General features: G+C 38.1%; 1 protein-coding gene across 4 annotated transcripts in view; it reads right to left on the bottom strand.

Annotated features, from left to right (window-relative positions):
- The window catches only part of DMXL2 (Dmx like 2), a 135,675-nt gene that overhangs the window by 53,138 nt on the left and 65,907 nt on the right, over window positions 1-16,630 (bottom strand). For all 4 annotated transcript variants that reach the window (XM_008513828.2, XM_008513830.2, XM_008513829.2 and 1 more), the window contains exons 14-16: window positions 7,218-7,307; window positions 4,962-5,079; window positions 1,211-1,330 (exon numbers count right to left, since the gene is read on the bottom strand). In XM_008513828.2, coding sequence (XP_008512050.2) covers window positions 1,211-1,330; window positions 4,962-5,079; window positions 7,218-7,307 — 328 coding nt within the window. The remainder of the gene's footprint in view (window positions 1-1,210; window positions 1,331-4,961; window positions 5,080-7,217; window positions 7,308-16,630) is intronic.

Genomic DNA, 16,630 nt, shown 5'->3' with positions numbered 1-16,630 from the left:
TTCCTTCATAAGCAACGGAGACAGAGGGATCACACGATTCCTGTCCTACCACAAGGATCTGTTTCTACCTCTGTTAATCTCTTCAGAACCATCCTGGCTCTGTGCCCAACTCTAGAAAATACTATATACCCTCTGGTGGGTTAAGAATTCTCTTCCTGACGAGCTGGTTTTAGATGCCTTTACTCTTCCATTTCTGTGAAAATACATGTAACACCAAGAATTTGAAAGAATTTTCAGATTCCTACTCCATCAAGAAGACTAAGCCCAGGGAAAGGTTCTATTCAATCACTGGCTTTTCTACGGCAGTTCATGGCCCAGTTAGAACCACTACTTATGCAGTTATGTGATAATGTGGATTATAAAGGGAAAAAAAAAATATATATATATATATATATATATATATTCACACATAGATAATTAGTGCACTGTATTAAACATTTAATGTGTATAACATGGGTTAAATTATATAATCACCAGAAATAGTAAAATATTTTTAAAACTCTCAAATATTTTGATTTAACTAGTTTGAAGTAGATTCAGTTGGATATGGCTCTCTGTGCACTTCTTCATCCCAAGAATCTCTCTCGGAAAGTAAGTTTGTTTTAAACAGAAAGATCCATGATCAATGTCTTTGCTTCACATTACAGATTTTCCAAAGTGCTAAGAAATTAATATGAATGTGTACAGCAAAAATATGGCTGAAATAATTTTTTATCAATGTTGAATTTCCTAATGTTCTACCAAAACAGTTCTGCTTTTGAGCTTCAGATGCTCAGACACATTTTTCTAAATATCAAATCTGCTTCTCTTAGTGATGCTAAAGCTAATGTACACTGTATCAGAAAGTAGTGTATTAATCAACAGAAAAGTACAATATTAATTCTATGGCAAAACTGATTTATAGAGACAGATATGTAGAACATAATAAGCATTCAATAAATATTAATTGAAAAAAATAAATAGACCAAGCTTTTATTTTTTTTAACATGTCTAATGTGCCCCAAAACTGGTCTGTTTTTAGATTAAGCTGTTTCATTAATGATTTATGACCTTATAATTAAAAGTTTGCCATATAGATACTTCAATTCAGCAACTCAATTTACAGTTCACTGGCTCTTCATTTTAAAGAATTAACCAACCTAAAGCATATTCAGTAAAATGAATTTATTTCACATCATCTCTGCATAAAAATTGTAATATAATTACTTACCTAAACAGGCTTGTACGGATTTAAGATGAAGATGCCACATATGGAGAATAGAGTAATTATTGCTGTCCTTCTCAATTACTACTAGAAAGAACTTTTCTGAAAATGGTGGTGGGCGATAGCCTATTTTCAAAGGAAAAGGATTTAATTTAAGTTAGTGTGATTCTATAGGACTAAAAGAAAAGACACTTTTTAAGAACATCTCTTGATATGCAAAGAAGTCAGGAGGAAGGGGGAAGAAGAGATGTTTAGTAGCAGTTTTACATAACTTTTGTGCCCAAAGTTAGGTAGCTATCAAAGACTAACGGGGCTAAGTCAAAAGTACACAAAAGTCACAGGAAGGGATACCTATTGGTCAAAGATGGGACAATTAGAGCATCAGAGAATAAAAATAAATATAATTTATTAAAACACATTGACTATATAAAAAAACCATGAGTTCATAAAAACACCAAAAGAGAAAGAAAGGGCATATAAGGAAAAAAGGAAAGGAAGGAAGGAATGGAAGGAGGAGGGAAAGGAAGAGAGAGACAGAGAGAGCAAGAGGGACAGAGGAAGAGAGAACACAAGTCAGCCTCATTGGATACCCCTCGAAGTAACTGGGGCACTAATTCCTTTAGTTCACAAATGGACAATTAAAACAAAAGAATGAAATAAACATTTATCTTGCTTTTCCTATATAAAAATAGCATTTTTTTAAAAAATTAAAAGCTGGGGGGGATGGGCAGTGGTGGTGGTACAGAAGAGACTTCTTAGAAATTGTAAGCATTTTTTTATGAAAAGACATTACTTGTGTATATAATTTTCCCTGTTGACAACTGCACTTTTCATATATGAAAGTGAAATCTACACAGGACAACAAAAACTTTCCTTAAAAATGAAAACCCATAATGACACTCATTGGCAATGAGCACAGCTAGAGCTCAAACTGTGGTCTCTATATACCATGCCCCATTCAAAGGAAGAGTTGGGAGGGACGACTCCATTCTTGCAAAGGATATCACAAGATGAGCCTGGGATATCTTGTTGTGCCTAAAAGAAAGTAAACTACCAAGAATAACGAGGTTGTGCCAAAAGGTCTCAGGACCAACCTGAAACGGTCCTCACTAACCTAATTTAGGACAATATGAGCATTAGAAAGAATAATGATTGCAAACGGATTGAAATCTGCTAAGCACATAAAAATCCATGAGCGTTATGAGTACTTCTTGGTATGTATATTATTCTTAAATAGTTTTTTTTTTTTAAAAATGGGTTCATGATACTCAAAAGAAAAAGAAAGTCAAACCATATCAACAAATTCATCAGTAACCACTGGCAGTAACTTGGGCACAAACTCCTTCCTCTGAAATTGTCAATTAAAGGGAAAGAACTACACACTTATCCTGCCTTTCCTAAAAGTAACTGTATTTCAAAGAACCCAAATAGCTCCAGTTGATAAGGGAAAGCTTTTCTTTACAAATGCTTTAAATTCTTTAAATTTCTTTAAATAAATGAGAATGGATAAAATTAGAAAATCATAATTTTGCAATCCTTAATAATTGATTCAAAAGCAACAATATCAAAGGAAGAAACCATGAGATAACAGATTGCTGGCAAACTACCTTGGAGCCACCTCCTGAATCTTCTGAATCTTAGCATCGCTAGAAATGAGTGATGTTCATTATGTTCCTTCTGGTGTGATACGGATGAAGGACACAGCATCGACCAGGAAGCTGAACCTCACCAAGTCTATAGAGCTAACTGGCACTTTATAGGAAAAAGCTTAAATGACATCACAAGTAACCAGTCAGAGAAATTCCTATAAAATAACTTTCTCTAAAGCAAGTCAGCGGCATGATGAGGGTATAAGGGGGGATGAGTTTAGATTAAAAGAGTCTTAATAAACAATGAAACACGTGTGGACCTTGATATAGATGCAAATAAATTAGAAACAAATAACCTCGACGTTTCTGAGACAACTGAATGAAGCCAATAAGGACTAATTATTACACAACTCAGAGAAATTTTATTTTACAATGTAAGAAAGTCATTTTTAGAAATGCACATGGAAGTACACAGGAATGAAACAACAAGATGGCTGGCTTTGCTTTAAAATATTTCAGGAAAAAAAAAGAAAATAGGGTAGATAAAGCAAGGGTGACTAAATCTTAAAATTTTCAGTCTAAATTACAGGCATAGTGAGGTTCATTTATGCACTCTACTTCTGTATATAATTGGCATTTTTCTTAATTAAGAGTAATTAATTTTTAATTAAAACTGAGAAAGTACAAAACAAGGGAGGGGCAGGGAAGAGGAAAAATACACATATCAAGTCCTTAAGAAAACAGCTATAAAATCAGGAAGATTATCAGAGAAACCTGGCACAAAAACTAAAGGAAAACCAAGAGGGGCACTGGAAAAAATCTCTTGGCCTGATTTCACAATGACATAAAGAAATATCCAAAGAGGAAAATAAAAAATATTTTTAAATGCAAATCTTTCAATTAAAACTACTGTAAAGAAAAATATCAACTTTATACAAGCATTGTTTTCTAGTAGGTTGGCACGTATTTCCTGTTAGAAATAGGATAATAAACAGTAGCTAGGTTTGCCGGAAAGCATATAAAAAAGTTTAACCCAAGTAAAGGCAAAAGACTACAGAAAAGCAAATTTTAAATATGTTAAGCAGTACTGTTATGTGACAGTGAAATAAAACTGAAAACATGACATAAAAACATAAAACTAAATAACTTAAAAAGAAGAAACGTTCTGATATGTGAATAAAGACACATGAAAGGGGAAAAAATTAGCAGTCTGAGGAGTGAAAGGATGTTTGAGGGCTAAGCCTCAGAGAAGATAGGAACTCATTCTGATTTCCCACTGATCTGATTTCCAGAAAAGGAAATTATCTGTATAAATTCAGTAGAAATATTTTCCTTAAATTTCTCTACATAATTCTGTGATAAAGCTATATCAAGAAAATTGAATATGTCCATGTAGATACTTACAAACTATAACCAAATGAGATAAAGTATCTGGAAACGCCTTGTAAACTAAAAAGTGTTCATCACAGAAAATGAATTCTTAAAGTAGGACATGTCTTTCTTACTTTCAAATAGAAGGTATTCTATCCAATACGTCCTATGTTAAAATTAAAAAACGATACTTTTATAATTACAAAGTTACAAATTCTAAAGAGAACATTTTAAGCTAAATAACTTAAACTAATCATCTGGTTTGTTCTTGAAAGGTCTTATGGAAAACTACTTTCTTTCACACACAAAAAAAGAAATACTACACTTCAGAGGGGAAACTGTGAGCTGGTACCTTCAGTTCACAGTGCACCCGAGGTTCCTGGTACACCACACAACACAGGATCTTACATTCGATGTTTGTCAACAGTCTTTAGCAATTTGGGGGGAACATTTTAAAACCTATACTAAAATTAACTGGTTTGCCTAAGACACGACAGGGAACTTGCTACCAATCAAAACAAATTAACTTTAGAGCTGAACAACTCAAGGTAATTTTTAAAACAAACTAGGTTTCATAAATAACATTTCCTGGAAAAAATCTACGTCCCAGTGAAACTGTCTTTGAAAAGTAATTTTCATCCACATGCCTTCTTCACCTACAAGCAAGCAATTTTCACTGGTGTTCTGTAAAAAATTATGGGAGTGATGACTTCTGATATAAAGATTCAGACTCAATGAAAGTTTGGAGATTTTTTAAGAGTAAGGTAGCAAACTCAAGACTATTGTTTTAAAAGTACCTTGTGATGGCTGGAAAAATATTTCTGTTTCCTTTTTCTCCATATCTTCCTTATGTGGTTTATATCCTATAATGAAGTCTTCTTGAAACACATGAAGCAACTGTGTATTTGTGCCACACTACAAATGTAAAAAAATGAAGAGTTTTATCCTTGAAATTCTCTTTCACCCACCATCTCCCCAAGAACACTAGTATACAAGAAATAAATCTAACAATTTCTATTCTTTATCAACTGACTAATTAGAGAGGAAAAAGCAACAGGAAAAATCATTAGAACGACCTGGGCAGGGAAAAATCACTTCCAGAGATGCTACAGCCGTAGCAGAAATGAGGAGCTCGAACAAAAACAATTCAATAGGTTTGCTTCTCAAAAAAAACCAAGAAAACAAAAACAAAAAACATAGTTAAGTGATCTGCACCATGCTGAGCTCAAAATTATCAGGTCTCAAGCCTGGCTAGAGAAGGCCATGCTGACTATGTGAGGCACACTAGTGTGGCACACCTTCGGTTTTTTAAATTCTACGTAAGAACCAAAAAGAAAAAAGAAAAACCAGAAAGGTCCTCAAACTACTCCCAATAAGTCTGTCCAGTGGGAATTATGAGGGATCCTATAACAGCCAGTGCGGACGACACATCTCTGGAGAAACATATGTGCAGGTAAGTAACTAGGATTTCTAGAAGGATGGATGAAACATCACTGTCAGCTGCTATATGATCATGTTTTTGGACCACACAGGGAAGAAGAGTAAAGACAACACAAATGGCTACGTTTGAGGAAAGGCTAGATCCAAACAAAAGCTTATTACGGAAGTGTGTCAAGAAAATTAGATGGCTGCCCCACAGAATTCACAGAAGAGAAGCGGCCAAAATTATGTTGGCACTGGATGGACAGCCACATGCTTAGAGAATAAAGGAAATCAGCCTCCTTACAGAGTAGAGGGAAATAAAAGGACGACAATATTAGGTTGACCCACAGAATTTTTATGAAATTTACAGGGTATTTTTACATCTCTCCAAATAGAAACATAAGAAATCTCTTCACATTCATAGTATAAAAGGTCACCTTCCCCAGGGAAAAAGAAGAAATGAAAGAAAAGGGAACGGTGATGTCTTCATGGATGCAGAAATCATACAGCACATTGGGTAAAAACCTAGCATAAGTCTTAAACTCTCTCATTTATAATAAGCCTAAGTCATTTATCAGTGCTTGCAGTTTATCAGCCTTGTAAAGAGAGCCACAACCAGCAAGGATGGAGTGACAAGCACAATGCTGGGTGAGAGGGGACTACACTAATACCACATGGTAAAGGGCATACAGCGGCTAAAGTGGAGGGTGAATTTAACACCCAATCCACTAAAAATAAATAGATTTATGGGCATGAAGCCTATCCACTCTTCTCCCCTATCACTGTGGAGTAGAAAAAGGAAGTCACAGGTTGAGGATTTCCTAGGAGGCATTAGTAATTTGCATCTGGCAGCCGCAGTTCTGTTGCTAAGAGTTGATGTGATCATTTCTCTAATTTGTCTACATTGGTGGAAATTCTTACATTTTCCCCAAAAGAATGTGCAAGGCACCATGCAAAAATAATGACATAGTATATATTTGTTTTTAAATATGGTTGGCTCTGTCTTCATTTCCTTGTTTGAAAATATTGGTGACTTCCTCACCAAAGTAATCTTTTTTTATATGTGCAATGAATATATTAGTTCTCTCCCTTAGTCCATAAACATGATCCTGAAGCAACAAATATCCTGAGGGCTAAATGGGGTTCTCCTTCTTTGCTAGGTAGCAGCTAGGGAGGAATATTGACTACACAAAGGACCTGTGACTAGAAAGTAAATGTACACTTTGATCCTACATTCATCTGCATTTTACTCATCTCATAAAAATATCTAATATTCAGTCTAACAAGGACAACACCTTACAGCTGAAGTCACCATCTACTGAGTTGAAATAAGTAATAACACAAAAGAGAAACCCCAGACGCAGCCTCGGTGGAGCTGTACTGTATCTTCCTTCATGGCTTCCCGAACTGAATCAAATGACTAAAGCTTTAAGCAGAAAATAGGCACAGATACAATTCACCTGGAGAAGAATGATTCCTAAATCATTAGATTTTCACTACAGGAATCAAGAGAAGTTGGCTGTATTTAGTATCAAACAACAGAATTATTCTGAGAATAAAATATATCATGTAACAGAAAGCCCTCTGGAATCAAGTATATTAACATCACCAATTCACAAGCATGGTTTTACTTGGTTGGTTATTGCATCGAGTTCGATAATGCAGCCAGGTCGAGCAGTAGACTGTTGGCTCACAATATTAAACACTTCTCCAATAAGTTTCTGTAAATAAAAAACACAAAATGTTAATGATCAACAAGTTATGAATTCACTGTCAATATGACACAGCATCTCAGATATTAAAGACCCCTCCAAATATTCACTGATTAACAATGGAATTCATACAAAGAAGTACTTCAACGTTCCACACTCATTCTCACTTTTAAAATTAACTAAGCAGTTAGAAAAACCTATAGCGTTTACATAAATAGCATATAACTTCAAGGCATCTAGTTCTTTTAACATGTCTTCTTCATTTTGCAACCTTAAAGCTCTAAGACAGACAGGGCTGAGGATGTGCACAATGCCCGAGTGTATGGTTTGCAGATCTGCAATGCCATTTAAAAGCAAACCCAGCCGAAGGTAAGGGCAATGGGTTGAGAAGAAGTGGGATCTTGGGATAAGGATGTCTGAACTAACACGGAAGCCTACCTTTGGACCCCCAAATCTTTCTGCTGAAAAAAGCAATCTTCCTTCTCCCTCCTCCCAACCAGCCTTTTCTTGAATAAAAATCTTTCAGGAACTTCACCTAAAGCAATTACCTCACAAGGAGATGCCCATTCTCCTCAGTACCCACCTCCACTACTTCTTGCTGCCCCCAGGCCACTAACAGGGGTTAGATCCCAGCTTAGCCTAGGGGTAAAGTACAAGGTCAGCTCTGGGAAAAGAGCATACACACTGGAGTTGCAGGATCTTTCCAATTTGTATCAGCAGGATTTCGGAGAGGATGTATGGGAATAGATTCGAGGGTTATTAGATCAAGGAGGACAAAATATGTGGTTGGACAGGGCTGAATTTATTGTTATGGGTACATTCATCCAAGATTCAGGAGTTAAAGTGTTAACTCAGACACAGGGAAGTGGTGTCAACAGTCTGCTGGGTTTGTTAACTGACATCTGGACTCAACTGTGGCCTACAGTTGGTGAGGTTAAAATGCCAGAGTTTCTCTAACACACCACGAAACTTTGCTACTGAAAGTGTGGTCAATGAACCAACAGTAACGGCAGCCATCTGGAAGCTTTTTATAATTGCAGACTCCCAGGCCCCGAAGCTAATACATCTGCATTTTAACAAGATCTCTAGGTGATGAGCTTGCATACTGAAGTTTAAGAAGTACTAGTGTAGAGCCATGGTCCTCAACCGTGGCCGCACACACAGTCACCTGGGGAGCCTTCACAATCACCAATGCTGAGGTCCCACTCACAGAGGTTGATTTATTGGCCTTGGCTACACTCTGATCAACAGGGAATTTCACAAGTTCCTCAGGTGCTTCCAGTCTGCAGCCAAGGTTGAGATCCCCTCGCAGGAACAGACACCTATTTCAGCTAAGGATCCCTGTGCCTGCCCACAGCTCTCCTGCCGGCACTCTAACTAACAGACTTAAGGAACGCCTTTTCAACACTACAGGACCCCACTCACCCTCACCTCCAACCAAGGAACTCAAGTGAGTGAAACACTCACCCCGGGTGCAAAACTTAAGGTGGTGCCAAAAAACTCAATGATCAAGATAAATAATATCTTAATGCAATATTTTTTAAAAATCAAAATTAAGGCAAAACATTCATAATGAACAAAATATCAAAATTTTAAATACAAGACGCAATAACGTCTTGATGAGCCGTGCTAGAGCCTGATGCAAAAGTAAAACTGAAGACATGCTTTTATGTATTTTTTAACGGTTAATTTTTTTCCAGAACATTAAAGCGGTTGAAAAATATTGCAACGGAGGTGTATTAAAACTCATATTATTTTAAATTTAAATTTACTAATACCCAAAACAGGATTAATTATAATTTTACTTCCCTAGCTTTAATGGAAGCAAACAACAATATTTTTTAAATCTTGTTTTCAATATAGACAACTTCCTTGTTTGACAGTCTCTTGTTCAAGTGACAATCTTAAATAATTTTTAATTAACTCAGCTTACTGAAACTGCTTTTGCAGGACAACCTTGTAACTGGGATGATTATTTTGTGTGTGTGAGTGGAAGATCAGCTGTGAGCTAACATCTGTTGCCAATCTTCCTCTTTCTCATGTGGGACGCTGCCAGTGTGGCTCACCGGGGATCTGAACCTGCCAACCCTGGGCCACCCACGCAGAGCACGGGAACTTAACCACTACACCACCGGGCCAGCCCCATGACTGGTATTATGTTTTTAAGTTCTCAAGTCCACTTCCAAATTTGGGTAAGACTGCACTAAGCAAAATTTGTGAATCTGTTTTAGAAATCCAAACACAGTGTTGATTTTATATTACAAACTATTGACATTGCATGCCACTTAAAACGATTTCAGAGGAAATTTCTACAAAACTTAAATTGTCAGAATATTGAAGAGCCCAGTCAGTGGCTTTTTGAAAACCAGATTTATCCACACAACATAACTTTTCTCCAGTAAATAATTTAAAATCTAAAGCATGTCAGCTATTTTTTCGTATCTCCAATTTGAATGTGAAATTAGTACACTGTGGGAGTCAGACTAATGGCCCCCCAAAGATGTCCACAGACATCTAAGTCCCAGAACCTGTGAATGCTGCCTTACAGGGCAAGAGAGATTTTGTAGATGTGATTAAATTAAGGCTCTAGGGATGGGGAGATTATCCTGGCTTCTGTGGGTGGGCTCAATATAATGCGGTGGGTCCTCATAAGAGGGAGGGAGTATGGTCAGATTCAGAGAAAGATGTGAAAACAAAAGCAGAGGTGAGAGAGAGAGATTTGAAGATGCTATGCTGCTAGCTTCAAAAAGGACGAGGGGGCCATGAGCCAAGAAATGCAGGCAGCCTCTAGAAACTGGAAAGGCAAGAAAATAGATTCTCTCCTGCAGCCTCCAGAGGGAATACGGCCCCACCAATACTTTGGTTTCAAAATTTCTGACCACCAAAGCTGTATGACAATAAATGTGTTGTTTAAGTCACCAAGTTTGTGGGAAGTTGGTACAGCAGCAGTGGGATAATAAATACAGATGCCCACAATCTCAATTTTTATTTGATATATACTTTTTCCAATAATAATTAGTATTACATCTGTTAATTCATACATTTCCAATTTTTTCATTTATTTTCAGATTCAGGAAGTATATGCATACCTCTTGCTAAAGTTTTATATTCATCAAATATACTTTCAAAGTTACTTTCTCTCATTTAACTCTCAACTGAAAATTAGATAAGCACAAAAGTCGATTTTGATAATATTACAGAAGAGTTTGCTTTCATTAAAGCCAGGAAAGTAAAATTATAATAAATTCGTTTTGAGTATAAATAAAATACGTAGACTTAAAATGAGTTTTAATACACTTGCTTTCAATTTTCAATACTTTTCAACTACTGTAATGTTCTGGGGGGAAAGTTAACCATTAAAAAAATACAGAAACATATGTTTATAGGGTACACATTCTCCCTTTTGCCTCAGGCTTCAATACGGCTCATCATGGCACTGTTGGATCCTGTGTTTTTTTAAAATTTTGGCATTTTGTTCATCATGGATTTTTTTCTGTTGACTGTTTAAACTATTGCATTAAAATAGTATTTATCCTGATTACTGTTTTCTTGGCACTTCCTTATGTTTTTTTACCTGAGGTGAGTGCCTCACTTACCCTAATTCCAGCCCATCTGGAAGAAATATGGCACTAGGTCTACTCCCAAAAGACTTGCTTGGGCTGAACCACATGGCTCTTCACCTGGAAGCAGCTGCCTTAACAGAACAGTGAAAGGCCTACCGAAATTACAGCACCAGCTGGAGAATAACACCCTGCACGGCTGAGGTGCTGTTCTGCATGGTGCAGTATACGTCTTAAACTAATGATCAAATAAGATGCCACTGCCTCCACAGCCAGGCGTGGGAGCCATAGGGTGGAGGCAGAGGAACCCCTCTCCCTATTACACCTAGTAACCCACCAACAGAATTCTTCATTTCTGTCCCCACAACCTTGGGCTTGATGTGCGTGGAGGGTGCAGTGCTCGAGGAATAAACATCTCCATCAGGGAACACAGAGTTCCATTATACTGGAAGCTGAGCAGGGCCCCTGGCTATTTGGAACTCATGCTCTTCAATCAATATGCAAAGAAGAGTGACTGGTCAAGGTGACTGACCCTGCTTTGTTACCACAAAATGAGGACAAGAAAGACCGTATCTGGAACCCTAGAAATTCTTGGTTCTCCCGCAACCTATTTTTTTTTTTTTTAAGATTTTATTCTTTTCCTTTTAATCCCCAAAGCCCCCCGGTACGGAGTTGTGTATTCTTCGTTGTGGGTCCTTCTGGTGGTGGCATGTGGGACGCTGCCTCAGCGTGGTTTGATGAGCAGTGCCATGTCCGCGCCCAGGATTTGAACCAACGAAACACTGGGCTGCCTGCAATGGAGCGTGCGAACTTAACCACTCGGCCACAGGGCCAGCCCCTCCTGTAACCTAATTTTTTAAAAGTTGATGGGAAACAGCAGCAACTCAAAGAAAGTCAGGACCTCAAAGGACTTGGATCTTGTGGGAACGTTTGGTCCCCTCAAGCAGCTTTACAAAGGAAAAAAAAAGCAAACATCCAAGGTGCTGACAAAGTGTAAGGGAACATGGAACTTGGTGGGGTGAAGGAGGCTGTGACTATCGAATCTCGACTTTGGGACTACCGACAGAAGCAGGGGCCATGACCGCTTTCCTCATGTTGTTTCTTTTTTCCCAATTTCCCTCCTGTTCTAAGTACTGATAGTGCAACAACCACAATTTATGTTCCGGGTGGGACTGTGACTGAATTGGCATCAGGACACAATGAAATGATGCCAAATGGGAATCTGTCTTTCCCCTGTGTTGGACAGAAAAAAGTTTCTTCATCTAAATAAAGGACAGCAATAAATGCTAAGGGGCAGAAAGAGTGGACTCTGCTGGCTATTCTTTATTTGCATCTAAACCTTGATCACCCGCCTCCTCTGCCTTGTTCTGTGCCCCAGAAGGTTGACTTCTGGATTATATCACCTGGCTCCCAGGACCACTTCACCTCCAGCTTGAATTCAGCCAATGGGAGGCACTGGCCAGAGACTGGAGAGAAGTCGGGGTCTTATTCCCCTTGCTCCCCATAGTTCTGGCAGTGGCTATGTTCCTTTATGGGTGCCTCTCCCACAAGCAGCTGTTTCCCACAGCTCTAGCTCCCACCAGGATTTGGTACACTGCCACTTCTCCCTTGTGCCTTCAGGCATGGGGATATATTTTTCTATTACTGCTGCCAAAAAAAATGACCACAAACTGTATTATCTTACAGTTCTGTAGGTCAGAAGTCTGACCTGGGTCTCACTGGACTAACATCAAAGCATCAGCAGGGCTGGCTGCTTCCTTGCCTTTTCCAGCTTCTAGAGGCTCTCCATATTCCTTGGCTCCTGGCCCCCTTTCTCCATCTTCAAAGCCAGCAACATCATCTCTCTGACCATTCTTCTTTTGTCACATCTCTCTTTGACCACAACTGGGAAAGGTTCTCTACTTTCAAGGGCTCATATGATTTGACTAGTAGATAATGCAGAATAATCTCCACATTTCAAAGTCCTTAATTTTATTTTTATTTTATTTTTTTTTTTGGTGAGGAAGATTGGCCCTGAGCGAACACCTGTTGCCAGTCTTCCTCTTTTTGCCTGAGGAAAAGTCGCCCTGAGCTAACATCTGTGCCCACCTTCCTCTATTTTGTATGTGAGTTACCATCACAGCATGGCTTGATGAGTGGTGTAGGTCCACGCCCAGGATCTGAACCTGAGAACCCAGGCTGCCCAAGTGGAGCCCACCGAACTTAACCACTATGCCATTGGGCCAGCCCACAAGATCCTTAATTTATTCACATGTGCAAAGTCTCTTTTGCCATGTGAGATAACATATTCACAGGTTCTGAGGATTAGCATGTGTACATCTTTGGGGGGCCATGAATCTGCCTACCACAGGGTGATCATGGCGTCATCCTGTTGCTAGACTCTGAGTGTGTTACTATCCCTGTGGGTTATGCATGTGCTCACCTCTGTGAGGAGTCCTTGCATTAAACTCTCTCAGTGGTTTCCCATGTAGCCCTTACTGACAGAGGCTAAGTCAAGGTGTTACTGACTGTCTCTCCCTGAAAAAGTGCAGCCCTTTCCAATGTGTTCTTCCCCCAAAATGGAAAGGTCTTTGTGTTGCTTCTCCTCCTTAGTATGGTCTTCCTTCTCAATTTAAATACTATATTCCCACAGAGAACATGAACAAGCAGTTCCAAAAGGAAATACAAACACAGCCAGTAAAAATATGAAAACCATTCAATTTCTCAATAAAAAATGTACAAATTAACTAGATATCAGTTCAAAATAGCGAAGATTTTGATAGAAGAAAAAAAAAGAGGGTAGAGAAAACCTGTGCTCACATACTCTGATGATGAAGCAGAAATTGGTAAAATAGCTTCCCATCATCGCGTTCATAGGGTAATAAAACTCTTCAGCACGATATTCACTAATTTATTCATTTACTCAACAAGTATTTATTGAGTGTTTATCAGGTATCAGACACTCCAGATACAGCACTACCCCTCTCTTACATTCAAATGAAGACAAATAGCACAGAAATAAATAAGTAAAACAAATTGTCTGTCCAACGGTGCTAAGTGCTAAGGAGAAAATGAAGTGGCAAAGCGAACAGGAAGCCTTGGCAGGGCTGGTCAGGAAGGCCTCATTTGACTACAGACCTACAAGAGGGAAGACCACGAGCCATGTGTCATCTGGGGGAAGAACATTCCAGGCAGAGAGAACCGTAAGTAGAAGACTCTAAGATGCGAGAGCATTGGGTATGTTCCAGGACCAGAAAAGAGGCTAGTGTGGCTGGAGCCTAAGTGAGGGAGGGGAAAAGCAGTAAAAATACAATATCAGAGAGGGGAGGGGAGGCAGGATAGAGGGTGGGAGGTAGAGCCTGTAGGTCTTACAGGTCACTGTACAGACGTCGGCTTAGAAGAGTGACATGATCTAAAGTACACTTTTTAAAATATCATTCTGACTCCTATGTTGAGCGTAGACTGTAAGAAAGCAGAGCAGAAGAGGAAGGCAACGTCAGCAAACGATGTAACAGGAAGCCCTAGATCCCACCTTCCCCCATAGAGACACAGATTTAATGGTGATGAAATTCAACATCCTTTCATGATAAAAACACTCAACCAACTATGAATAGAAGGAAACTACCTCCATATAATAAAAGCCATATATGAAAAGCCCACCGCTAATGCCATAGTCAATGGGAAAAGAATGAAAGCTTTTCCTCTAAGATCACGAACAAGGCAAGAATGCCCACTCTTGACACTACTATTCAATATAGTATTGGAAGTTCTAGCCCGAGCAATTAGGCAAAAAAAGAAATAAAAAGCACACAAATTAGAAAAGAAGACATAAAATTATCTCTGTTTGCAGATGATATGATCTTATACGCAAAAATCTCAAAAGTTCCACAGAAAGAACTGTTAGAACGAATAAATGAACTCAGCAAAGTAGGATACAAAATCATCACTCAAATATCAATTGTGTTTTTATACACTAATAATGACCAATCCAAAAAGGAAATTAAGAAAACAATCCCATTATTATAGCATCAAATAGGATAAAATCCTTAGGAATAAACTTAACCAAAGAGGTGAATGACTTATACACTGATAACTACAAAATATTGCCAAAAGAAATCAAAGAAGATATAAATAAATGGAAAGACATCCCCTGCTTGTAAATTAGAAGATCTAATAGTGTTAAAATGTCCATACTACCCAAAGAAATCTACAGATTCAATGCAATCTCTATCAAAATCCCAGTTGCATTTTTTGCAGAAATAAAAAAAAAAATCCTAAAATTCATATGAAAACATAGGGGAAAGTTTCAGGACACTGGCTTTGTCAATTATTTCTTGGATATGACATCAAAAGCACAGGAAACAAAATAAAAAATAGACAAATGGATGACATCACATTTAAAAACTTCTGCATTTCAAAGGAAACAATCAACAGAGTGAAAAGGCAACCTACAGAACAGGAGAAAATACTTGCAAATCATATATCTGATAAGATAAGGGGTTAATATCCAGAATACATAAGGAACTTCTATAACTCAACATCAAAAACACAAAAGGAGCAAAGGACTTGAATAGACATTTCTCCTAAAAAGACATCAAATGGCCAATAAGCACATGAACAGGTGCTCAACATCACCAATCATTAGGGAAAGGCAAGTCAAAATCACAATGAGATGTCATCTCAAACCCATCAGGATGACCACTATCAAAAAAATAGAAAACAAGTGTTGGAGAGGATGCAGAGAAGTTGGAATCCTTGTGAATGTAAAATGTAAAACAGTGTTGTCATTACGGAAAACAGTATGCTGGTTCCTCAAAAAATTAAAAACAGAATTATCATATGACCCAGCAATTCCAGTTCCCAGTATATATCCAAAAGAATTCAAAGCAGGATCTCAAAGAGGTATGTGCCTACCTATGTTCATCACAGCATTATTCACAATAGCCAAAAAGTGGAAGCAACCCAAATGTCCACTGACAGATGAATGGACAAAGAAACTGTGGTATATACATACAATGGAATATTATGCAACCTTAACAAAGGAGATCTTGTCACATGCTACAACGTGGATGAACCTAGAGGACAGTAGGCTAAGCAAAATAAGCCAATCACAAAAGGCCAAAATTGTATGACTCCACTCATCTTAAGTACCTAAAGGAGTCGAAATCATAGAAACAGATAGTAGAAAGGTAGTTACCACGGGCTGGGGAGAGGTGGGGGAGGGGGGATTAGTGCTTAGTGGATACAGTCTCAATGTTGCAAGATAAAAAAGTTCTTATATCAAATCATCATGACGTACACTTTCAATATCCTACAATTTTGTCAATTATACCTCAATAAAGCTGGAAAAAAAGATTTAAGAGTTCTAGAGTTCTAGAACAGTTCTAGCATCTGTTGCACAACAATGTGAATATACTTAACACTACAGAACTGTACACTTAAAAATGGTTAAGATGGTAAATTTAATGATATGTGTTTTTAGCAACCTCCACCGCCCCCCCCCCAAAAAAAAGAAAGCAAGGCAGAAGCATAAAGAAAGAAATATAAATTTTTTTCCACAATCTAGCCTCCACCTTCCTATCCAGTCTCAGCAAATTCCAATGACCATTTCCATTCAATGCTACAGCCATAATAGGAGTAGCCTAATAAAGTACTTAGAGTTTATGCACTTTCTTATACTGCTGTGCATTTAACTGCTGCTCCCTCTCCCTGGAATATTCTTTTCCTCCTTCACTTTCAATTCACGCCCACTCAGTAAGTCTCATCTCAGATGTCATCTCCACCAGAAGATCT

The sequence above is a fragment of the Equus przewalskii genome, chromosome 1 (assembly GCF_037783145.1).
Source record: "Equus przewalskii isolate Varuska chromosome 1, EquPr2, whole genome shotgun sequence".
NCBI lineage: Eukaryota > Metazoa > Chordata > Mammalia > Perissodactyla > Equidae > Equus > Equus przewalskii.
This window is presented reverse-complemented; position numbering and strand designations above follow the sequence as displayed.